The following is a 26,272-nucleotide window of genomic DNA, read 5'->3' as shown; positions in this document are numbered from 1 at the left end:
TGTCAGCCTCCAATTTTGAAAATGTATTTTATTTCACCCGGATTTGACATCTTTACTGAACCCAAGTGATGAATAAGTTAATTTACCTTGAGTAGTGTCACTTGACACTTATTTATATTCTGTAGCCATGATACCTTTTAGGAACCACTTGTCAGTGACCGGATTCTGATCTCTTTCTGTGTATTTTCCATCTGCTGAATTTAATCATTCCAGGAAAACAAAATGCTTATTATTTTTCTTTCTTTCTTTATTTCGGCCGGTTAGGCCATAAAAGATACAACAATATAATATCAGCATAAACACACACTTAAATAAGAACATTAAAAATAAAAAATAAAAAATAAATAAAAAGAAATCGTAAAAATGCATTTATATGAAAATTCTAATCACGGGGAAGAATTACAGTTCATATCATTAATATTTAGTTTAATAATTTTCTCCTTATCTGCCACATGGCCATTATAAATTGAGCAACTGCGAAAACTATATGGGGGAGAGTACTTGTTTTCAGTATTCTGTAGGAGTACAGATGGCTCCTTGTACCCAGGTTTCTGCATAATGGCACTAGCCAGTATTTCCTGGGTCTATTGTAGGCTGGGCAGAAAAATAGTATGTGAACCTCGTCCTCCTCGTGGTTACTACACCCTGGACAGATTTTATTGTCTCTCTTTGTCCATTTGCAGGTGAAAGTTTTAATGGGCAAAGTGCCTAACCTCCATTGAATGAACAGTTTTCTAGTTAAGATGGGAAAAATAATATCCAGAAAACCTTCAAAGTGATAAGAATGTTTGAAATCCAAGAATCGATCGGTTAGAGTACCATTTTTGGATGCAGAGACCAGAGAGGCTAGACTTTTCTCCTTGTATATCTCCACCAGTCTTTTTCGTGAAACCCTTTGGCAGCCTTGTTCGGGAAGCTCCCGTAGCTCGGAGTCTCAACCGATAAAATTCTTTCTTTATAAAAGCCAGCCACGGGATTCTATCACACTGGTTCAAATTCATTACGTGAGTGAACTCTTGCCTGTAATGTGCGAGCTCGCCAGTGGACCAGAGCCTGTGCCAGAATCTTAGTGGCATAAATTCCAAATCCTCTCCTATAGAGGGAAGGCCCAAATCTAATCTCAGGGGGAACAGGGGTGTACCACGGGGAAGGGCCAAGAGACGTCTGAGGAAACTATTTTCTACAGTGACCAGTTCTGCCCTTGCTTTATACCCCCATAGCTCTCCACCATAACATGCGGCCGCTTTAGCTTGGGTTTTATACACTTCTACTGCCGGGCTAATGGGTTTTAAACTAGAAGTGTTTACAACCTTCAGGATTGCCCCAGACAATTGGGACAGCTTTAGCCGACATCTTGCTATTTGAGGTTCCCAAGATAGGTTCTCTTGCAAGGTTACCCCCAAATACTGAAGTTTTTACCCTCTCCAGTCTTACTGAGCTTAGTAATGGGTTAGGTCGGGTTTTGGGTGAGGGGTTAAATATCATGAACTTGGTCTTCTCTGTATTGATCTCTAGACCATATTGTCTACAGAAAAGACCAAATCCATCTAAGATCCGTTGAATCCCCATCGGGAATTTTGAGAGCAGGAGGGTATCGTCCGCAAACATAATGGCAGGTACCCTCCTGCCCGCCAAAGATGGAGCGTCCTTGTCCCCAATATTGTCGAGATGGGATATGACATTGTTAACCTAGAGACAAAACAGGGTTGGCGCCAAAACGCAACCCTGTCTTACCCCTCTAAGGACTGGGAACCTAGATGACAACGCTCCATCCCTCCCACACCTGACCTGAGCAAAGTTATTATCGTGAAGCCTAATTATGGTATTTAATAGATGGGTGGGAACACCCAGCTCCTTTAGGACCTCCCATAGTTTCTTGCGAGGGACTAGGTCAAAAGCTGACCTCAGGTCCACGAACACCATGTACAGCCTCCTGCCCTCAATCCTCACGGTTTTCCAATAGAGGAGAACGAGGCGGAAGATCTGATCCATGGTGGACGTGTTTTTCCTGAAGCCAGCCTGGAGGGGGCTAAGGATTTCCTTTTCCTCCACCCAGTCTAAAAGATGATCCAAAAGGAGGCGAGAAAATAGTTTTTGTGAAACATCTATGAGGCTGATCGGCCTGTAGTTGGCTGGGAGAAGAGGAGAGCCCTTTTTGAAAATAGGCACAATCTCCGCCCCCAGCCAAGTACAGGGGATCTCCATACCCCCCGCGATGGAATTAAAGAGAATGAGGAGGTAAGGACCCCAGATCTCTGGGTGATGACGAAAAAGGTCACCAGGCAATCTATCGAGACCCGGGGCCTTATCCGTCGCCAGACCCCTTATTGCACTGATCACCTCGCCAAGGGTAAATTCCAATCCAACTACAGGATTGGGTGGAGCAGCGGTGGTCACATTGTTGGCATATTCGGAGGTTTCTTGGTACAATTTACCAAAGTGGGCCTCCCAAACAGAGGCTGCAATATTTGGCTCCACCGCAGCTTTAGGTTCCCCTGTGCCAGTATTTACCAGGGACCAACATTTTTTCAAATCCCTAGCTTCTAATGCTAGGGAGAGATCCTGCCATCTATTCCAATCCCATTCCGATCTTGCTAATTCCATAACTTTCCTGTATTTCCTTCTGAGCTCAGTGACCGTTGGCCTATCAGAACCTACTTTTATTGTATTTATTAGTTCTGTCTTAATCTTTTTACAGGAGGAATTGTACCAAGTTGGAGTTTGGGTCTTTTTCTTCCGTAGCGGTGCCACAGCATAAAAAAACCTCACCTAAGGCTCCCACTAGGTCTACGTGAATTTGGGCTAGCTTCTCATTGGAATCTAAGAATCTAGGCTGATTTATTAGTGCATCCAGTTCTTTTAGCTTGGGGAGGGCAAGCTGATAAATTTTACTTGTACTGTCTTCGGAGTTTGCCAATTTCCCCCATTTAACCCTGCGTCTGTTAGAACTGAGAACCAAATTCCCTGGATCCTCACTGGGCTCGGTGGAAGGTGATCCAACGGCACATACAAGATGCACCATATCCAGTAGGAGTGCATTGTGATCACTGTCCGTTCTTACAATCACTCTAAAATCCTGGACCTTGGACCAAAGACTAATGTCTACGAAGATGTAATCCAGCCGCGATTCATGGTCCTTCCTGTTGAAGGTGCATGATCAAGGGATGTCGGAAGGGGTGCGACCATTACACGCCCTCATCGCAAAATTTAGTGTTAGGGACATGATTTATACTGCGAGAGGAGACCAGGATTTGGGGTGGGGGGATTGGCATGGCGGGACACCCCAAAAGTCATCTTCAGCAGTAAGTGCACCTTCCTTTAGACCACCCAAGGGTTCGAAATGACAATTAAAGTCACCGTCTATCACTATCTTGCAGTTATTTGGAAGTTGGCCCAAAAAAGACGAAAGATCGTCTAGTGTGGGTGATTCCATGGCCGCACTAACTGGGCGAGAGTACACGTTAATAATTGCCAGATTTAGAGCATTAGGCCACTTGAGTAGAACGCACTGTATGTCCTGCGAGAACGTAGGTACATTCTCCGCATTGCACCCAATGTGACAAGCTACCCAAACCGCCAGACCACCTGAAGGCCTCCCTTTACCAGACCAACTTGCTTTAATCTCAAAAACGGCGTATCCTACTCTGCGCAGCGGTTCCCTCGCCCAAGTCTCTTGAAAAAGACAGATGTCACTGTTGCCCACTAAGGAGTCCCATTCAATTGTGTGTAATTTATTGGCAATACCCACCACATTCCAAGAAAGAACCTTCAGGATTTCGACTGGAGGTTTGAATCCCAGTCCCCCAGTATTCTCAGTTACAATATTCAGTGTTGGAACTAAAGGCTCTTGCAGGGATACTTCCAAAGTGGGTTGGACAGTGGGAGTTGTATTGGGAGCGGGCGGGACTGGCGATGTTAAAATATGACCAGGTGGACTCTGGGGTAAGTTAATTACTTGCTCACGGAAACTAGTAGGAATTAAGTTCTCCCGCCGAGATGTATCAGATTCTCGGGTGATTATTTCTATAGCGCCTCGCACCGTCCCCTGTCCTACAGGTTTACTAGTGGTGCCTTGGGTATAGCGTGGGGATGCACCCTTATATGGTCAATCTACGTGGTCAAGACAGCTGCACCTGTTAGGGTGTATATAGTTGCCATGAGTAGTGGTAACATTACGAGTGGGCCTGTTTCTGGGCCCATCGACAGAAGATCCCACCTTTGTCCAGCCCTCGTCCCTCATCATAATCAAATCCCATGTATTGGGATAAAAGTATGACAAATGAACCAATTCAATAGATGTGGCTCCTGCGCTCCCAAACCAATTGCAAATTTAAGGCGCGACCTGCGGACTCTTAAAGCTTACGATTATACAGTCCCCCACTTTTCTTAACGGTGTGTCCAACCCATGGAACCCTTCTGACCATAAGGATTTCTCCTCTTAAATTGGGAGGTAGGGGCCTGTGAACATTTAATCTGCTAGTGACCTTATTACGTAGGGAGTCATAAGATTCCACCGCGTTACCGGGGAGCACAGGTACCCCCTTCAGAATCACAGTGTAGGCTGCCGCCTCTGAGGGCAAATTGACTATTTTTCGCCAGTTATAGGGGCTAGCTGACCGAAATGGGCAGTTGACTATGTCATTTATTGGTCTCTCCTGGCCTGATGGAGGGGCTGGGTCAAACAATTTCGTCCTCCTAGCAGTTGGTGACAAAGGCAGTTGCCTAGAGAGAGGAACAGAGACCGGTTGTAACGGGGGGGGGTTTGGTGGTATTTTCCATGGGGATGGCTGTTGGCAAGGTAGGAGCCGCAGTGATTAAATCAGAGATTTGAGTAGTCCCAACGATTGTCCCATGTGCTTCATGTGAAGACACTCTTGGACCTGCTGCTAGGTGTAAAATTCCCTTATGCAAGTCCTATAGACACATTTCCATTTTTGCTAAGCAGCCTTCCAGGGGGGTGAGCATTTCACTCAAAAGAATACGAATATCCAAGAGTGAAATCCCCCACCCCCGCTGGAACATTGTGGCCAAGGGGGGATTTAGCCGGGATCTGGGGGGGTGATGGCCCTGATTTTGGCCCTTTGTTGGCTGTACCTGGTTGGTTGCCCTCACCCTTAGGATTAGGTTTTAGAATCTTGGGTTTTCTCCCCCCTATAGTGTATGCCCTTTTTTTCCTTTTCGGGATAGCTCCCTCCCTCTCTCATTTTGTCGACTGCACTGGCTGGTGAACCCTGTCAGTAATTGTGTTTATAGTAGAAACACTTACTTCAGCAGTTGTTTGAGGTGGAGGGGCCTTAAATATTGGGAGGGGTAATATACTAAGCTCAGCGGTTGTAGAGATGTCACAATCAATGGTAGAAGTGGCAGAGCAGTTTACAGGCATGCCAGTTTTCCCCCCTGTAACTGGTGATAAACAATCGGGCGTTAGTTCTGGAGTAGTAGCATGAGCAAGGGGTCCCAAGGAGGATCTCCTGACCCAGTCAATTTCTTGCGAAATTCGCCTTTCTAAGGTGGTGATCTCCTCGATAAGAAGGGACCCCGCTTTGGCAAAATACGTGTCCAAGGTACCTGTTGTCTTCCCGGAGGCCAGTGAAGCTTTACTCCTAGTTTCTCTGGTAGTCCTCATAATCCCGAGGAAAAATTGCGGGATTGAAGTGTGGGGGCTTTAGCGTGGGGAATGGCCCAGGCCCTAGCTCGCCCGTTCTCAAACGGCTCGCTCTTTGCCCGGTCTTCGCCCCGCGCGTCCCGCTGGCGCGTGTGCGCGGGGTACGTAAGTAGTGGGATGGGCCGGAGGAGGAGTGGGCGGGAAGAGGCCCCAGCTGCAGCGATGGTGTTGGCGCTGTGCAGGCTGGTCCTCGCAGTCCCACCAGCAGGCAGTTAGTACACCAAAGGCTCCCCACAGTCCAGACGAGCACCAGAAGCACCAGGGTCCAGGAAGGTTTGTGAAACGGCGAGCGGCTCCCGCAAAGCGGGGGCCGCGAGTCTTTTGATGCACAAGTAAGAGGAGCGGGCGGGAAGAGGCCCCAGCTGCGGCGATGGTGTTGGCGCTGTGCAGGCTGGTTCCTCGCAGTCCCACCAGCAGGCAGTTAGTACACCAAAGGCTCCCCACAGTCCAGACGAGCACCAGAAGCACCAGGGTCCAGGAAGGTTTGTGAAACGGCGAGCGGCATATAGCAGTAATTCATGCTTTTACTCAGTCAATACGTATCTGAACATTGCTACTAATAACTTAGTTTTGTATTTATTACATGTATGACAGCCTCTCCCTAACCGGACTTCTAAAGATTGGTAGGGTTTGGGAACAGTGAATCATATACTCTCCATATGAGGCTCCATGTCCATTGTGATAGCCACTGCTAGCTTTGGCTTCTGAGAAACCACTTTACTTGCAGAGACTCGGAAAGCAGAACGCATAGCAGGTTGAAAAATTACAGGCCCCAGAAGGCAGAATGTTGCTGGCTAAAAAGGCCTGTCCTAGCTGAAGGTCACGTAGGCCATGGGAAAATGTGGCAGCAGCACAGTCGCATGTAAGGATTATCCCTGGACGAAGGGCAGACTACAAGTAAAGTTAGTTACATGCCAGCGTTAACTTTGGCAGACAAGAGTGAGGAATGGTCTGTCTCATGCGAGGATCGCTTCAATAAGTAAATCAGGCTGAGTAACAGTCACATGTCAGGCTTAAAATTTGGACGACTGGTGGGCTAAGGCACTGTACCCCTTTCATCTGTAAGTGATTGAAGGGGACAGTTGGTCACGTTCCAATTACCCTCCTACATTTGATCCCATCCCAGCACTATTGCTTCAGATGACCTTTAAATATAAAAAAAATTAAAAGGGTATTTTTAGTGTTGTCCCCGAGTCATCACTTGCTGTTTACTGGTTGCTAAGCTCAATGATGTTGTTTTTGATCAACATCTGGGTGGGTGGGGGGGGGGGGTAATAATCCCAGTCTTGGCTCCATTGAATGAATGGCTTGGCAGATATGTGAACTCTGAGCGTTTGCTGTTTTTGTTATTGTATTATTTGCTGATTTTCTGTTAAATGTATCTACAAAAATGGGGTTTTTAAAATTTTTCCCTACCCGTTATCACTTTTTCAAAGTGTTAATAGGTTGGGAAAATTATTTAGAAGTTTCTATATAATTAAAAAAATTAAAATATTAAAATATGGAGTATTGCAGTACTCTAAAATAAATGTTTCGAAAATATGCTGTAGTACACTATTTTACCAATATAGTGTACTACGGTGTGTATTCCATTTTTAACGTATTTTATTCTTTACAAAACATTAGAGTACTGCGGTAATACCTACACAATTAAATAAAAAATGTAAACAATACGGTTCTCAAGTTCTGTTAAATATGTATAAAAATATAAATAAATGTTCGTGGCATGTGTGGCTGTAGATACACATGCTTTACATACACTTGCCATCTAGTGTTTGGTCTGGATGTGTGCTAGCTGTTTTTCTTCAAAGAAGTCTTTTAAGTCACCAGGTAGAGTGACTCCTCTTGGTGTTAATGGGCATAGGTATGGATATGGAATCGAGGGAAGACCAGTCCGTACAGGGCTGCACAGCAGAGATGAGTTTTCTTAATGAGGACAGAAGATTCACTGGGGTTGGATGAGGTACTTTGTTCACTGTCCTGATTGCCTACAAGGCAGCTACATAGTCTACATCACACACTTACTGAACATTACTGTGTGGATGCTCTAGCACACCAACAAGCTAATGTAGGTCAGGCAGTGCTACGTACATTTTTCCAAACTGCAACACCCACAGATTTGCCACCACTTCTCAGGAGGACTGCTTTACAGTCTATGCAAAGTATGTGTAATAACAGCCACGCATGCCTCGAACAGAATATTTTACTTACCCCAGAAGTATCTGTTCGTGCCATGTATAGTGATGTAAATTCACATGCGCCCACCCTCTTTTCTGGGCACTTGTGGCAGTTGCAGTTTCTTTTCTCTTGTTATGTACATGGTCATCTCTTTACTTATCACTAACCTTCACACTCTATTTTCACCTGCCATTTGGGAAAACAGTCTGAACAATGGAGTTCCTTCCCATGCGCATTATTGCCAAAAGGATGAGTCACTCTACCGCGTGACTCGAAAGACTTCTTTGAAGAAAACAACTTGCACACATCCGGACCCAATGGATGTATATCAGAGCCATGCAGGCACTTTTTCCTCCTGCTTTTTAAATCTCGGTCGGAACCCTGAACGCGTCTTTACAACACGTTCCATTACCCAGCAAGTCATTAAGACTTTCCTCAAGGAAAGCATTGGAGTTGGAACAGTAACATTTTACTATTCCAACTCCAGTCTGAGCAACAGTGCAAAGTTTCGGACTTGGAGTACAACAATGTTTCCCTTAAGGTAAGTCATTGTAACGACTTGGGTGTAAATAAACTTGTTCATGGTTCGAACCACGTAAAGGCACAGCCTGGTAAAGGCTGTTTCCCGGACCCAACACTAGATGGCAGGAGTATGCAAAGCATGTGAATCTACAGTACGGGTTAAGTAACATTTTCCTTTTTTTTTAATAATTATTACTCCTTTAATAAAGCAGTAATAGGTTGGGAACGATAATAAAACCTAATATTTACCTAATAACTAAGGCTCTAACCCAGAACGCAGCGAAAGTGTTCTGAAAATGACATGGCTCTCTTTTACATTTTGTAAAGACTGCCATTAGCAATCGGACATGTACTGTGGTATACAGGCTAACCTCCCCACAGTATACTCTGGCACAATATATAACTGTGTATTTTAACACTTAAAACTTTAACACTGCTTACAAATAGTACCAAAAATTACCATGTACACCGCAATCGATATTTCTGACACATCTATATCCGTTCACCCACATTCACGCTATGTTGGTTTTCCAGTGCCACATTCCACACTGTTCGGTACCATGCTATGCAACTATACTGTACACCACTCCACTGTAAGCCGCTGCACTGTATGCTATGCCTTTCCACTCCACGCTATGCCACTCCATTTCATTCCACTTGAGTCTACTCTACAACACTTTACCAAATTCCACTCCATGCCCACCGTACAACACTACTCCAGCTTGTCACTATACAACACTGTAGTCCACTGTATGCTACTCTACCACACTACTCGCAACTACACAACTCCTTCTGACACTCCACTACAATTTACTCTACTTTATAACTCGCTACTCCATTTTACTCAACTCCACTTTGTGGCAGTCCACTCAACAGCGCTATATGCCACTTGAGTCTACAATAACTATGCATTCCACCGTACCACACTACTGTACTCTGACACGCTCACTCTACAACACTGTACTTCACTCTAACAGATTCCCGCAGTGTACGATGCTCCATACCTCTCCAGTGTATGCTATGCTACTCCTCTCCACAGTACTACACGACACAACACTCCACTGTGATACTTTACTCCACTCTACTCTATACAAGTCCACTCTACTACATTGTGTGACACTGTATGCTCCTGTAGTCTACTGTACTTTTCTAAGGCACTACCCAACTCCCTCCATGCCGCGTTTCTCCACCCCACTTTACTCTGACATACTAGTCCACTGTACTCCACTCCCCTCTACCCTAATCCAATACTCTGGTCTACAACACTACTTGACACAGTAAACCACTCCCCTCTAACATACAATATGTGGCTCTATAGCTCTCCACAGTACTCCAGTCTATCCGCATGTGCGTCACTCTAGTTTACTCTATCACTGTACGACACTACACAACCCCCTCTATGCCACACAATCCCACTTTCCTATACCGTACTCTTGACACACTACTCCATTCTAGTCTACTCCAGTCCTTGACTCTACACCATTACACTGTATGATACTCAATGCCACTTAACTGTACGAGGCTTTATGCCACCCTACTCTACCACACTGTACCGCACTTTACTGTATGGAACTCCTCTGTAGATCATTCTGATCCACTCTGTGGAACTCCACTGTTGTCCACTTTCCAACTCTCTACGACATGCCAGTCCACTTCACTGCACTGCACAATACAGTACTCCACTGTGAGAATATACTCCACTTTGATACGCCAAGCCACTGTACTCTGACATACCACTCCATCTATCCCACTTTTCTCCACTCTATCCCCTGCTACTCCACTCAGCTGCACTCTATTTTTTTTTTTAAAGATTTTTATTGAGTTATTCACACAGTCCCGAGGACTAACATTACACACATTAGCATCATAAAAGGCAAAATACACATTAGGAGAAAACCACTCTGCTATGTTCCCACCTTGTATTCCTCTCCGACCGCCCTCTCTACCCCCCCCCCCCCCCCCCGTCAGTGTGCCCGCAGCAAGCCCCTCATCACCCGCTGCCAATCGGGCCCCATGGTCTGAGATATCCCAGCTCCGAACACCATGGTCTGAGATATCCCAGCTCCGAACAAACGGGAAAACCCTGTCAGTGGTCTCCTGAGAGAAGGGGCCCCGCATCGACCTCCCTCCGCGGCCCTGTTCCCACCCAGACTCCTCATCAGCTGTCCATGTAGAGTGCAGATACCAAGTCCTCCATGAGTGTACCTAAGTAGCCCCGTCCTGCATGGACTCCCCCGTAGCCCCCGCCGACCCTGTCCCAGGTTCCACTCTCCGGTCCATACCTACAGAATCCACGTCCTCCTCACTCCTCGTCTCCCAGGATCGCAGCTCTTCCACCAACACCCCCCACGTCCTCTCCACTTCCAGCGCCTTATCATTACACTCAGCTGCACTCTAGTCCACCGTAGGATACTTTACCCTACTCTACTCCATTTCACTCTACTACTCTATTCTCCATACACTCCACTGTACAATACGCTACTAAACACTGATACTAACAGTCTGTGAAACAGTACTCTACTGTACCAGACGTCAGTCAAATTTGACACTTTACTCACTCTAAGCTACACCACTCCATGCTACGAGATACAAATCCTCTTTAATATACTTTACACTACTTTATGGCACTCCAGAACACTTTACCTCCCTCTGCGCCACTGTATGACCATCCACTCTACTCTATGCAACTCCACTGTACTACATTGTATGACCATATACTCCACTCTATGCCCATCCACCCTGCGCCACTGTACTACACTATAGAACACGCCACTCTTCCACTGTACAATACTGTACCACAGTATGACACGCCACTTTACAACACTTCACTATACGAGTCTCTCCAACACTACTGTATGACACTCAATTCGACAACACTGAACTATGACACTGTACTCCACTCTATACCACCATTGTAGAACACTGTATTCCACTCTGTGCCACTGTACATCATTCAGCGTGACAACACTGTACTCCATGACTTCATTTGACGACACTCAACTGTACAACACCACTCCACGATACTTCACTCCACGATACTTCACTCCACTATACGACACATGCCACTCCACTGTGCAACACTTGAATCCGCTGTACGCTACACCACTCTATTCTACTGTACAACACTACACACTACTACACTACTGAATGATACTTGACACTACGATTTGAAACAGTTAATAAAAAAAACATTTACATTCAATGGAGGAAAAAACTAAGGTGAAAGCTAAGGTATAGTTAGGGAAACTTTTTATTTATTCTACCTATACAAATCCAGCTAAAACTATACAACCATTAGAAATTCCAAAGTTTTATAGTTAGAACTTAAATGTAGAATTTACGCACCACCTTCAATTTACTATGTTGTGCACCTGCGTGCAGTCTTGTTGCCTCTCGCCATACTACATTAACTATAACTCGCCACTCTGCCATGCTTTGTGTTCTCAGAAATCAATAGATCAAAATAAGCTTTATTCGATGTTCATAGAAGCATACAGCGACAAAAGTTTACACAGTCACGATTGTGAACAATTGAGCGATTGGGCTTTAAAAGCTGTCAGTAAAACCCTATTTCTGGATAGCCATATTTTTCCTAAAATGAATCGGACGATAAGCTTAAAATCCTGCAATAAATCGATGAAGTGAGTTGTAACGTAGAGCGACATTGTTGAACATTGCAATTGTTGAACCCATTGCAATCGTGTAAAATATGCTTTATAAAACGTGTCCGAGGGACCTTGTAAAAAGCACAAAAGAACATAATGTGCAAGGTGCATTAGCTAGATAAACCCTCACGGGGCCATTTAATCAGAACGTCTGACCAGTCGTTAATGTTGGGAAATGTGAATACACGGTAAAGATGTCCAATCTCAAACACATCAAAACGATTCTGTGATGACCATTCAGAACAGAATTAAGATATGGCTGCAAGCCATCTGTGACAAATATCATCTAGTTATCGAACACTGGGTTTCACCAATTCCCGAAGTAATCTTCATTCTTCGAGCAAAGACAGACCATATTTCTTTAATTCACTTCTAATAATGGAGTTAAGTAAGGCAGGGTTTTCAAAATGACCCAGTTCCAGACAAGTCAGTTAAACAGATTTGAACCAGGGGATTAAATGCACCTGGGACAGTCTAAAACAATCGTTAATAAACGTGTGATCTAAAACTGTCTTCATAGGTCCATCCCTTGTGCCATAGTAAAATTGACTGGATTCTAATCGGGTCAGATAAAAACGAAACCCCAAGTACAGAATTGCATACAAAAGAACAGCACTTGGGGACAGACAAAAGGTTGCTATAAAAAGCATTCTCTACCATCTGGTGCCAGTTAATGTTATAGCCCCACATTCTCGCCCCATATAGAGCTATTGACACACACACTTTGCGATATACATAGTTAACCTCTCCCTCACAGGTTTTTTTTGTCAAGCTTGAAGTCCAAGTTTACCAGATCTGAAGTAGATATATTGAAGTGCAATTTTCTGTTTAGGGCTGGATTCCATGAGACCTGTACCTCGACTAAAATGCCCGGATAAGAGAAGGTGGGAGTGAAGCTTAGCTTCACATTGCCAACCACAAAATCACGACACTTTATGGCTTTTCCTCCCACATTTCATCATAAAAAGTTTTGCCGAAATTAACATTCAAATCAAAAGCTAACGTGGTTGACACACGCAGGCGCGCTTTCAGGGTACAGTACACTCAAATACAAATAGGTGCCGAAAACTGTTTAATTACGCAAATGCGTTTCGGCTGCCCAGCAGCCTTTATCACATGTAATACAACCAACACTCGGGTGCCTTAAAAATGCATGGTGAAAAGGGAAGGACACAGGAGGATCAAAAACATGTCGGCCATGATGGAATGGTTCCGAAACCTGTCAGAATATAAATAAAATGCTGCAAAGTGGTGCATGTACAGTCATACAATACAACCGGTAAAATTTGTTGGAACTCAAGTTCTCTCTAACTCGATCTATCTCTCTATCTATCTCTATTTCTATATTTAGCAGGGTTGGCTCTCAATTGGGTGCCGTAGACCACCTTGGTACCATTTGTTTAAGTGGTTTACAAAGAACTATTGAATGAGCTATTTCCCGTAAATCTCAAATGAGGATCTGTGATTGAAAGGGCAGTTGTGTTACCAAGTTAAGAAAAACCCAGCAGCTGTGCTTTTAGTCTGGTTTTGTAAGAGGAATTTGAAAAACAGTGTAGTGACTTGAACTCTTGCTTTTAAATGGGGCGTGGCCAAGCCGCGGGCTGAGATGGCCGCGCGGTGTTGAAGCTCCGTGGCCGACTCAGCGCCAAACCTGTTTTTCCCGACCTCCTGATGCGGGCAGGGGCTGCCCGGACCCGGCGCTGACTCCCCTGCTCTCCTGCAGCGACCCGGAGTGGTGATCGAGCCCCGATTGCGCCCGGAGCGAGCGACCGAAGGACGCCGGTGCTGAGCGGACCCGATGCCCAAGATGGCGGCCTGACTCGGCGGCCGGGGAGGTTGGTGCGGCGGCGGCGGCCGACGGCGATGCGGGTGGCCGGGGGGTACTGGGGGGGGGGGGGATTTGAGAGCTGGGGCGCGGTCTGGTGTGGGCCCGCTTCGCCCCCTCCACCGCCGTTGGCCTGCAGCGGATCGGGCGTTGGGCCGTTGCTCGGCGCCGCGGCCGCTTCCTCCCTCGCTGGCCCCTCTCGGGTTCCCCGCGCTGTTGCGGACTGGGGGCCTGGGGGGGCGACGGCGCGGCGGACTGGCGGTGGGGGTGGGCCGGAGGGGGTCTGCGCGGACCTAGCGCCCGGGCCGCCTCTGCCCCCCTTCCCTGGGACCTGGCTCGGCCGCTCCTGGGGCTCGCGGCCTGCGCCGTCCGGGCCCCCTCTCCCCGGCCCTGGGTCGCCTGGCTGCGTCTGCTGTCGCCCTGATTGATCCGTGTCTCGGATCCCCGGAGAGGCGCCCCCTGGTCTTTGACGCGAGGAGGACGCCTTGTAGCGGTGCGGCCTGTGCTGGTGCCCGGGCCTGGTGGGCCACGTGATCGGGGCCTGCGGGGTCCGCTGCATCGCCCGCGCTGCGGGCCGAAGAGGTGGCGGAGTCGTATCTCCTTCTGAGTCATCGTCCCAGTGCCTCGAAGCCGCCTGTTGGCACCCCACCCGCGACTGGCAGTCTGTCCTGGTGGGGGCATGGGACGAAAGGACCCCAAACAGAAGACTTTGCCCTTTGAAAGGCTCCACGATCAGCCGGCGGACCAACGCCCAGACATGTCGGACCCGGCTGGAGGCCAGTCCGCTGGCCCGGCGGCTGCTGTTCCACCCCCAGAATGGCTTCAGGAGATGCGTGCTGGATTCAGGGCCCTCGATGGGCGCTTTGATGCACTGAACAAAACGTTAGAAACGATGGGGGCGAAGGTCCAGGCCCACGATAAGCGTTTGGGGGAAGCTGAGACTCGAATATCTGCGGTGGAAGATAGCGCAGCGCAGGACACTAAACGCTTAGACCGGCTGGAGCGCATACTAAAGGAAGTGGCAATCAAGAACGAGGACTTGGAATCGCGCAGTCGGCGCAATAACGTCCGAATCACTGGGGTTCCTGAATCCACGGCTGCCGGCAGGCTGGACGTCTTTGTTGAGCAACTATTGTCGGACATTTTTGGGAGAGACTCCTTCACACCAGGCTTTGTGGTTGAGAGGGCGCACCGCTCGCTTGGGCCGCGACCTAACCCGGGGCTCCCTCCTCGCCCTCTGATCGCCCGGATCATGAACTTCCGAGACCGGGATACGGCCCTGAGGCTGGCCAGGGAGAAGGGCGAGATCACCTGGCAGGGCTCGAGACTCTCGTTCTATCCTGATTTCACCGCCATGGTACAGGAGGCTAGGCGCAAATATGTTGGGGCGAAGGCTGCGCTCCGCAACTTGGGCCTTAAATATGGTATGCTGTATCCGGCCCGGCTGAGGGTTGACATCGATGGCCGACCGCGGATATTTGACAATCCTACTGCGGTGCAGGAGTTCTGCCGAACATATAAACCTCGCAGGGGCCCTTCGGGGGGCGATGAGGATGGACACACCCCACCGCACAGTGGTTCTGCGCTTAGCCAAGACCTGTTCTCCGGCTCTGGGCCTGGTTGAGTCGGTGCCCGCTACGCAGCTTTGACTTCTTTTTCTGTCTGTTTGCAATGGGAACGTTGAGACACTTTGCTATTCCCTGTTTTTTTTCTGGGGTGCTGGGTCGGCGGCGGGTCGTTGCCATTCCCCTTTGGTTGACACCGCCGGGAGCATTTTTGGCTTACAATGCCCATTTTTTGTTTAATTGTAAATCATTGGTATTGCTATTTGAAACTTCGCTTTTCTTCCACAGGTTGGGGTTTGCCTCACGTTTGCGTGATGTGGCTGGGTGGGGGGTGGGGGGATGGGGTGGGTAGTTTGGATATTCTTGACATGGCTGGTCAGATTGTAAATTGGCGGATACACGGAGACGCTTCTGCTTTCCTGCTCTCATTGTTAGTGATATGGCAGCAACGGTACACATAGGCTTACATGAAGCCCCCCTTGGTCTTTCACTCATGTCTTGGAACGTCAGAGGCCTGAACAATCAACGGAAATGTAAGCAGGTACTACACTATCTGAATCGACACAAGGTCGACATTGCCTTCCTGCAAGAAACGCATTTACACACATCTGTTCCCGCTCGCTTTGCAGCTTCCTGGGGCGCCCATAGATACTTCTCCAATTTTAGCAACTACGCCCGAGGCACCGCGGTGCTGATTCACAAGAGAGTCCCATTTCACTGCCAGCTGTTCCGGGGGGATCCTGAGGGTCGCTTCTGCATAGTACGAGGGGTGTTGATGGGTCATGCGATCGTCCTGGTGTGTGTGTATGCCCCTAACACTGATTCCCCGGAATTTTTTCATGCGCTGTCTGCCCAGCTTGCGACGCTTGAACCAGCGGGCCTCATTCTTGGCGGCGACTTTAACTTATTGCTAGATACTGCCTTGGATAGCACATCTGGGGCTGCTCCTTCCAAGCCCAGGGCGCGGCGCGCTCTTTTGGACCTCTGTCAACAGTTCTCCCTAGTAGATATTTGGCGCAGGCGCAACCCAAACACCACTGAATACACACATTTCTCGGGGCAACACAACACTTGGACCAGACTTGACTATTGGCTGCTGTCCCCGGGCCTGTCCCCATGGTTTAGTGGGCTCCTTACTCTCCCTAGAACGTACTCAGACCACTCCCCCGTCTTGCTCCGCTTGGATGTCCCGCGCCCCGAGGGTTTTGAGCGGCAGTGGCGATTCCCTGGGAGAGCACTGCTGGATGACTTATTTGTCCACGAGGTTTCCGAGGCGATAGAGGACTACTTCACGATTAATACAGGATCTGTAGACTCACAGGCTGCGCTCTGGGAGGGGTTTAAGGCCTACATCAGGGGGGTTTGCATAGCCAAGCACTCTGGGGTTTTGAAGGCGCTGCGCGCAACCATTAAGCAACTGGAGGCACAGCTAGAGTTGATTGACGCCGAGGCGCAGCGTGGGCGGGATGGGGACGTGACCGCTACGCGGCTTCGCCTCCTGACTGACTTCCGGGAGGCTGCGGACAGGGAGATTCTGTATCTTGGGAAGTACCAGACGGCGCGTAGATATGGTGAGGGAGATAGGCCGGGACGTACATTGGCTCAGGCTTTGAGGCCTCCGTATGGTAAGTCCTTGATAGTCGAGGTGAGGGGCGTAGATGGCTCGCTCCGCGCAACTCCCACAGCGATCAGAGACGAATTCCTGTCCTACTTCTCCGACCTGTACAAGACCAAGTTGGGGGAATCCCCGGCCTCCCGTGCTGCCTACTTGTCGGAAATCGCACTTGTATTCCTCGATAAGGGCATGCAGGAGTTCATGGCGGAGCCTATAACTGTTGCGGAGGTGCGCGGGGCGATTAAGGTGCTTCGCGGGTCCACAGCCCCCGGCCTCGATGGCTTCTCCGGGGATTTTTATAAGGCTTTCTCTGATCAGCTGGCGCCACAACTGATAGAGGTGTATGCGGAGGCTCTGGAGCGCGGCTCCCTTCCGGCTACCCTCAGCGAGGCGGTGATAGTCCTCCTTCCGAAGCCAAACAAGGACCCGACGTTGTGTAGTTCCTATCGGCCCCTCTCCCTTTTAAACTTTGACTACAAGATCCTGGCAAAGATAGTGGCCAACAGGCTCTCTCAATTGATGGAATTTATCATTTCGCCCGTCCAGTCGGGCTTTGTCCCGCGCCGCTCTACGTCTTTAAATCTGCGAACACTTTTCACGGTCCTACATAGAATTAACCCTGCCACTCCTGCGGCGGCGGTCCTCCTGGATACCGAGAAAGCCTTCGACACTCTAGAATGGCCTTTCTTTCTCTCCGTCATGCAACGTATGGGCATGCCGGAGAACTTCCTTGCCACTACGAGGCTTTTGTATAGCCGCCCCACGGCCCGACTGCGTATCAATGGCACACTGTCCTGTCCCTTCTCTTTAACGCGTGGCACGCGGCAGGGCTGTCCACTCTCACCACTGCTGTTCATTTTGGCCATGGACCCCTTGATCCGCCATTTCCAGGAGCGCCATCTCCACAGAGGTCTCCAGTTCCGGACGGGTCCCTTGCTCGCGTCCCTCTACGCAGATGACACCATACTGTATGTAAGAGAACCGCAGGTCAACCTAGCCCCCCTGATACGGGAGATCCTTCGTTTCGGCGCACACTCCGGGCTGGGCATCAACTGGCATAAGTCCGTAATCTTCCCATTGACCAGCAGCACCTCCCCATGGCAATGCGAGTACCCGTTGGAGTGGTGCTCTGACTCGGTTCGGTACCTGGGCGTACAGATCCATCTTAACACGGACGAACTTATCCGCCTCAACTATGGACGCGCATTGGACAGGCTGGAGACTCAGGTGGAGGGATGGTTGAGACTCCCACTGTCTATGTCGGCCAGAATTGCAATCGTAAAAATGATAGTTCTCCCTAGATTTTTATACCTCTTCAATAATATCCCCGTCCCCATCATCCGGGCCTTCTTCACCGCGCTGCGATCCCAGCTGATTAGGCTGGTGTGGGGCGGGAAGCACCCCCGGATCGGTTGGAGGACCCTCACGCTCCCTCCTGATAGGGGCGGCCTCGGGGTACCGGATCTGTACTTGTACTATCTGGTTGCGCAATGTGCGCATGCCTATGCCTGGTACCACCCTGACGCCCGTATTCCGTTCCTGCGTCCCGAGGCGGATTTCGTTCTCCCGGGCCGTTTAGCGGCTGTGTTACCAAAGGGGGTTCCCCGGGACCCAGTTGATATTCAAACGGTGTCCACCACAAGCTGGGCGTGGCACCGCCTTACTCGCTATCTAGCCCAGCCTCTCCTCTACTCCTCTTCTCTTCCACTTCCTAACCCCGGATTGCTGTCGGGCACGGGGGAGGCGCTGGTTCAGCGTACTTTGACAAAGTTTCACCTTACTAAGATTGGGGACCTCTACCCTGGGGGCCACATCTTTTCGGTCTCGGAGGAGGAGCGTTTTGGTGAGGCCACGTTCATGGACAAATTTGTCCTGCGTCGGCTTTATTGTGCGGCTCGTTCAGACATTGCGGGATTCCCTCTCGAGCCCGCATCCTTTGAGCCTCTAACTCTCCTCATTGACAAGGACTCGGGGGCCCATATGGTATCTAAGCTTTACAAGGCATGCGCGGCGCTGGTTCCATGTGAGGATGGCCGACTGCGAGCGGCCTGGGAGGCAGATTTAGGGAGGCCGATCACAGACGAACAATGGACCGCTTGTTGCAAAGTCACTAACACGATCTCGCTCAATAGTCGACACAAGCTCCTCCATTATAAATTTCTTCGCCGCTGCTACATGACCCCAGCTAGGCTCCATGCCATTGACCCTGCGCGCCCACACACATGTTGGAAATGTGCTGCACCACACGCTGACTTTGCACACCTGTCCTGGACGTGCCCCAGACTGCAATTATACTGGACACAGATACACGAGATCCTTGGCGCTATGTTGGAGCTCACGCTGGTTCCCACTCCGGAGGTTGCGTTATTGGGCTATACAGTGAACTTCCCCAAGAACGTCCGCAGGCTAGCCTCCCTGGGCCTACTACTCGCCAAGCGTGAGGTGGCAAAACATTGGGGCGGTAGAACGGCCCCCACGGCCGGGACATGGCTCACATCTATGGCTTATTGCAGCACAAACAGCGAGATTTACGCCAGTCTCCTCCCTGCAGTTGCGCGTCCCAAGGATATCTGGGGCCCCTACAAGACCTATATCGCTAACCTCCCGAGCTCTTCCCCACTGCGAACCAGTTCCGGAATAGTGCCCACGGGAGTGGGGTAGATCTGGTAGTCCTCCCTGTTGGGAACTGGGTGAATATGCGCTCTCGGGGCGGGCTGCACTGGGGGAGCTGAGCCGACAATGGGGGTACCAGCTGCACATGGTTGGGGAGTCCTGACTGCGTCATTTCCCTTTGGTGGACACGGGCGGATGAGACGAGTTGGCTCTGGAAGGGGGGTCTTTCTATGGTCTGCTGCCATGAAGTTGTACTGTTTGTATATGAGGGGGGAGTGTACTGCTGTATCTCCGCACTTGTTCCTAAAGATCTGCACAGCCGATATGCTTGCATTGTTATGTTTTCCAAAACTCAATAAAAAAAGTTTAAAAAAAAAAAAAAAAAAAACTCTTGCTTTTAAATTATGGTTCGTGTTGTGTGGTTTAATGGCTGGGAGGTGGTCTCCAAGCAGCCCCAGAGAATTCTCTTGGAATGTCTAACTTTATCCAACCCCACCTCCGCCCCCTCCCCCACCCCCCCCCCCCCCCCCCCCCCCCCCCTCCTCCCACGTAAGCAACCCCACATCACCCAACTGGCCCCATCCCTGCTCTATATAAATGAACACCTTGTATGTGGTCTTCTCAAGGCCCATATTTGGGGGCTATAAGTCCACAAAAAAGAACAATGAAATTGTTACGTTTTCTGCAAGGTTTGGCCAGTATTAATTTGTCAACCGTAAACTGACCCTTTAATATCTGTGCTTCGGGACATAGAGCTGACTTTGCACGTGTACAGGAAGACCGAGAGGACTGCTCCCAACTCCCTCCTGTAGTTACGACTCGGTCATCCTAGATGTGTCTCAGTTTAATGGGCTGGAACCTGTATCCACCAAATCTCAGCAAGTGTGTCAGCCTATCAAACTTCTAAGAACCACTGGTCAGTGGTTCTTAGAAGTTTGATAGGCCATTTTTCTGTGGGTAAGCACGTAGTAGAATGGTTATTTGGCCAATAGAACTCCAGATGATTTGATGTCTTTATTTTTTCTTTTACTTCAGGAAAGATTTTATAATCGAAGCCGTGATGTGTACCTGCCTAAGCCATCCTGGGGGAACCACACTCCTATTTTCCGTGATGCTGGTCTGCAGCTGAAGGCATACCGCTACTATGATCCCAAGACCTGTGGCTTTGATTTCACTGGGGCTCTTGATGACATTTCTGTGAGTGTATATTTGTCCACCTTTCTCTGCCCTCTGTATGTAAAGCTATGGTGTACTGGTGCACTATTCAATAAATGCACACCGTATCCATCTTGAAAGCCTGCTCATCTAGTAGTTGGAACTCCAGAACCTTTATACGTTGCTAATGCAATGTTTGTGTTGTCATTGGCAGAAAATTCCTGAACAAAGCATTATCCTCTTCCATGCTTGTGCTCACAACCCCACTGGCGTGGACCCCCGTCCAGAGCAATGGAAGGAGCTGGCAGCCTTGGTGAAGGTGAGTACTTCAGAATGATTTTGGTCCGGATGAAGATGGTTAGAATGACAAGTGACTGTGTAACTCGCTGCATGTTAGAGCTGCCGAAGTTTGTCAGTTCCCAAGTGTTTAATATATTGGGTTGAAGACCCATATACCCCTGTTTGATGTTAGAGCTCCCTTTTTTTCCAGTGAGTACATGTCTTGTGCAGTACTGGTCATCAATCACAGATTCAATATTGTGGCTCCACCAAAGCGGTGAAAAATTGCTACTTTATGGTATCAATATGCCCAGGCACTCTAGTTTCCAACTTTTAGCTCTGCTGCCACCCAGTCAGTCACATGGCTGGAATCTGCTTCTCAAAAGCCCTTCTTCCCACTAGATGTAAAGTTTGTTTCCATCGAGATGATTTATTGTTGAAAATATTGTACAGGGTGGAGATTTAGCTCTTTGCTCCTGCACATGACTGTAGCAATGTTTCTCAAGGAGTCTGCTCCCTTGCTACCTCTGAAATAAATCCAAGCTGACTGACAGGAATAGGCTTTAGTACTTTCAGCTTTGCCATTCAGTCATGAACCTCAACTAATGCATTTCCCCCCAATCGGAGAGTAAAGCTCTTAATGGTGCCTTTATCAAACCAATCACTGACCACTCTACAAATTCCCTCATGCCACAACCAAATGCTTGAGGTTTGCAGGCCATGTTAATACTCTGGGTTAAAGAGTAGAGGTGAGGTATGCACTGGGATTCCCTCCAGCAAAGTTAAATAATCCGAAGTATCCAAAATAATCACTGTCACAGAGCATGGGTATAAAATGTGTGGTCTGTCTGCTTTGGTTAAGAATTTTTTTTTCCCAAACTGGTATGCCTACCATTGTCTGGTCCATGTGAAACCCCTGCTTTCTGGATTCTCGGCTAGCCCACTCCTCCAGTATTCCTAAGTGGTTAACATAATAGTGCTATATATTAGTACAACCCAACCTAACCCCTTGAGTGTGGGCCATCAGTATCTCCATGTCCATTCTGAGCGTTTTCTCTCCAGACTTATTTAAGAAGGGGTGACTGAAAATGTACTAGAGCTCTATAGGGGGTAGCCATGTTAACTGCCGGAACAAGGTACACGGAGTAAATGTTCATCTTGACTATGTTTGACCTGCCCAGCCAGGATACACACAGCCTTCCACCACCCCATATCACACCGAATCTCCTCCCTAGTGTGGCCAATGTGCTCTGAAGATGGCATCCAGAGATCTTGTTGGGTCTCATCAGTGCTCGGAGACAAATTAAGGATCTCTGATTTACTGTGTGATTTATTTTAAAAACCAAGGCCACTTTACATCTTCAAGCTCAGTCCCCATGGCTCGCAAAGACTTTTCAGATACACCCCATAACAGAAGAAGATCTGAAAATAAACTGATTTTGTACAAAGGGTATTCCGACAGTATTTCTGTCTAGTTGCACCCTCACTGTGATTAACTCCATCACCGAAGTGTTTAGAGCATACCTGGGAGCTACACCAGTGTAAGGAAAAGGGAGTTGAGCAGCCACAATAAAGTAATATTCTGGATTTAGGATCTATATTAATAGCCCATTAACAAGACCACCAACCCAATCCCATTCTGAAAAACACTTAATAGAGAGCGGTCCTGCTAACCCATTCAAGCACTTTTTCTGCGTCTAATGCTAAAAGAATTATGGACCGCCATGAACCATTAACTTTTTCTACAAGATGTCTGGGCTTCCTAAGATAATTATGTGTTTTGTCTACCCGGGATAAAGCTAGATTGATGTGCTCCCATGTGCTAAAAGAACATATTTTAAATGTTAACCAGGTTTTCCATGTTAATCAATGCAAAGGGGCAGTAAGAGAAGCACTCTGAGTGGTCCTTACGTGGTCTAGGAATTGGGTTTGTCACTTCTGTCAAGGAGTGTATAACAGTCTTCTGCAGAGAACGTATTCAAACATTAAGTAGGTCATTTGAAATTAGAATGTCAGCACAAATGCACTTTACTTTCTGCAGTGTTCCTCTGTCGCCAAGTATGTTTGTAAACATATAATTTTGGGGCTACGTAATGTATATTTTATAATATTTTTAGTAAATTAAAATATAACTAGAGAATAAAGATGCCCGAATTATAGTCAGAATATTACAATGTCAGCACAATTGCACTTTACTATTTGCCGTTCACCTCGATTATAAAGTATATTGATAACATTTAATTTGAGGGTGTATGTGATATATATTTTAGCTGCTAAGAACAGTTACCACAAATATATTTTACTACCCAATGTCCTCTATTGCTGCCAAGTCCAGTGTTAATTTAAAAAAAAAAAAATAATTATTGGTCAATCCTTTCTTTTGTTCTTTGTGATTTTGATGTTATATTGTTTTACCCTTTTATTGTTTGTGGCTCTTATTGATTGTAATGATTTTAATGAATCAACAAATAATATTATTCAATAGTATTCAAACAGTTTACTAGTACTGGAGCAAGGTCCCTAAAAGTCGCATAAATGCTCATGTAATAGCCATTTGGGTATGGGACCTTAGTGGAACTCGTTCCTTAAATTGGCCTTAAGGAATTTGTCCTCAGTCCTTTAGGTTGTCCATTTCCTTGTGGAAGTTTCATGTTAGCTTGAGTAACGGGCTGTGTGTTTATGTAGGATCCAGTCTTTTCTAGGGATTCATAAAAGTTCTGGAAGGCCAATATTGTTTCTCACTATGAATGACCACCCCTTTAGTATTCCTTACCTCTTAAATGAATCTCTTTGAGTCATTTGCTATGTTTCTCAGCTTTGCCTCCACTTTTATAAAGCAATTGCCAAGTGTCGAAGGAGAGACTTCTCGGCCTTGTCCGTCAGTTAGACTTGAAGCTGGCTCTCGGTCCTGTTTGTAGAATGTAGTAGTTTTAGACTATTGTGTTAGGACTCTTAAGCATCAAGCTCACATTTTACTTTCTTAAAACTATGCTCACTGTATGAATGCCTTAAGTGCATCTCGGTTTGTGGCTTGTGATGTGGGGCCCCCTACTATTAATTTCCAAAAGAATATATTGCCTGCTTAATTTCAGTTGAATGCACTGTGTCCCTAAAGATTCATTCTGGCACCCCTTTACGCAGTTAGAGTTATTTACCGATTTGCCATTTGAAGCCTACTTAACATGATCCAAGAAGAGTTCTAGCCGCGTATTTCAAACGCTTCTCTCGGTGCCATCTGAGAAAGGAAAAGTGTAGAACTTAAACTCACGTTGCTCTCAGCGTGGTGCCCTCTGAACATCAACCAATCCCATTTCCCAAGCAACATAACGCAGATGCGTTCTCTGCACTTGGGACATAGCAAGACCACTACTGGATCTGTTCAGGTCGCCATTCCATACCATATTGAGGTCCCTTCTGGGAGGTACAAACCTATGTCGGTTCATGTTTCTAAACGACAACATTAAGGATTCCTGCGCAGCATTTGGAACGTATGTGTTGACCATTATACAGGTTCCACACCTTCCAAACCTCCATCCACCTCCCCAATCAATAATAAAACTGCAAGTAGGATCTCTGTTCTCTTGCATCAGCATGTGGCAAACTGTTAAATGCTACCCCCACTACCTTGAACGGGGTGATGTGTGGTTTTGTATATGGGAACCTTTGTGGTGTAAATGAAACTGATGCCTCCACAGCAGCTGTTTCCTTGGCGATTTCCATTCAGTCCTAGGGACCTGTGGTGATGCCAGAAGCTGGTGGGTTTGGGGGAATGCAGGCCTCTCTCTCTTAAGGAAGTAAAGTGCAGCATTATGCACAACCTTTCTTATTGCTCACAGCATCCCATGTTTTCTTTGTAGACTCCCTTCTGAGTATTTGGGAACACCCTCTTCCCTACTTCCTTCCCATCCTATAAGTAAATGAAACCACAACAATAAGCAACATATAAATATTAATGGAACTAAACTAAGCTAGGTCAGCTGATTACTCCTTTTTAGCCAGTCTATTAGGGGACGTATGCTGACACCAACAGGTTTGCTTTTCAATAGTGTTGTGTAGTTCCCATTAATTCATAATCCATAGTCTGTGTTGGACATCGGTAGGAAGCTGGTTTTCTGTTGCAGTAACCCCTCCTTCCCCCCCCCCCCCCCCCCCCCCCCATTTTTACCAGACTACTGAGTCACTTTGACTTGATGTGCCATGGCTTCCTGCCAATCAGGTTCCCAGGGTCTGTGTTCTTTCCCAAAACTGTGCCTTGTACCCCCAATTGGCACCTCTCTGGCCACATGTCAGTCCCTTGTAAAAGGTACAAAGGGCACTGTGGCCAGGGAAGGCCTATAAGTGCTGCAGTAGGTATTGTGCCACCCTTAGAGACCCTGTACCTTATCACACATGCACACACTGCCATTGCAGGCTGAGTGTTGTGCAGCAGAACAAAGTGAAGAGTCAACCTGGCATACATCCCTGTGTGCCATGCCTACAATCCACTGCCCTGGCATAGATCAGCCACCCCTCTAGCTGGGTGCTTGCACTGTACCAGTGGTGAGGGGAGGGTAAAGGTGCATGAGCCTGGTACCCCTACAGTGTCTAGACCAATTCTTAGACATTGTAAGTGTAGTAATGCCATTAAGAGTATATGGTGCTGGGAGTTTGTCATTAGGAACTCCACAGCACCGTAATTGTTTTACTGAAAACTATGTAGTTTGGGTTCAAACTTCTCAGCATATAAATCCCACACTGATGGCAGTGTGGGATTTAATGAAAAATGCACTCTGAGGCCATCTTAGAGATTCTCCCTGGAAAAACGACCAGCCTCTGGTGGGTTCCCTGACTGGTACACACCAGCCTGCCACCACTAAACATTTTTGTGGATCCCTGGGGTGGGAGCCTTCGCTGGGCAGAGGTGGTCACAACTCTCCCAGGCCAGGAAGAGTCATCTGTGGCAGGGGAGCTTCAAAGGCCTTGCTTCCCTTTGTAACTGGACCCCCAGCTTCTCCTGCCATCAGGAGCAGGCCCCCTTCCTGTCTCCCCTGCAATTTGTCGGGAAGACAGGCGGGAAAAATTAGCACAGCCCGAAAAGTGTGCCCACCTCTGCCAACCCCACCCCTCAGATGGGGTAGGCGAGGCGAAGCCCACTCTCCAGTGCCTGCCATCTTGTAGATGGTAGGCACTCAACAATCCGGATTAGGGATT

The 26,272-nt window shown here is 47.8% G+C and overlaps 1 protein-coding gene across 1 annotated transcript in view; it reads left to right on the top strand.

Moving 5' to 3' along the window:
• The window catches only part of GOT2 (glutamic-oxaloacetic transaminase 2), a 138,239-nt gene that overhangs the window by 67,587 nt on the left and 44,380 nt on the right, over positions 1-26,272 (top strand). Inside the window, exons 5-6 of the mRNA XM_085638202.1 lie at positions 20,684-20,845; positions 21,018-21,122. Of these exons, the coding sequence (XP_085494328.1) occupies positions 20,684-20,845; positions 21,018-21,122 (267 nt within the window). The remainder of the gene's footprint in view (positions 1-20,683; positions 20,846-21,017; positions 21,123-26,272) is intronic.

This window comes from Triturus cristatus, chromosome 12 (genome assembly GCF_964204655.1).
Source record: "Triturus cristatus chromosome 12, aTriCri1.1, whole genome shotgun sequence".
In the NCBI taxonomy this organism is placed as follows: Eukaryota; Metazoa; Chordata; class Amphibia; order Caudata; family Salamandridae; genus Triturus; species Triturus cristatus.
Note: the sequence above shows the minus strand (reverse complement) of the source record. Positions and strands in the feature narration are given on the sequence as shown.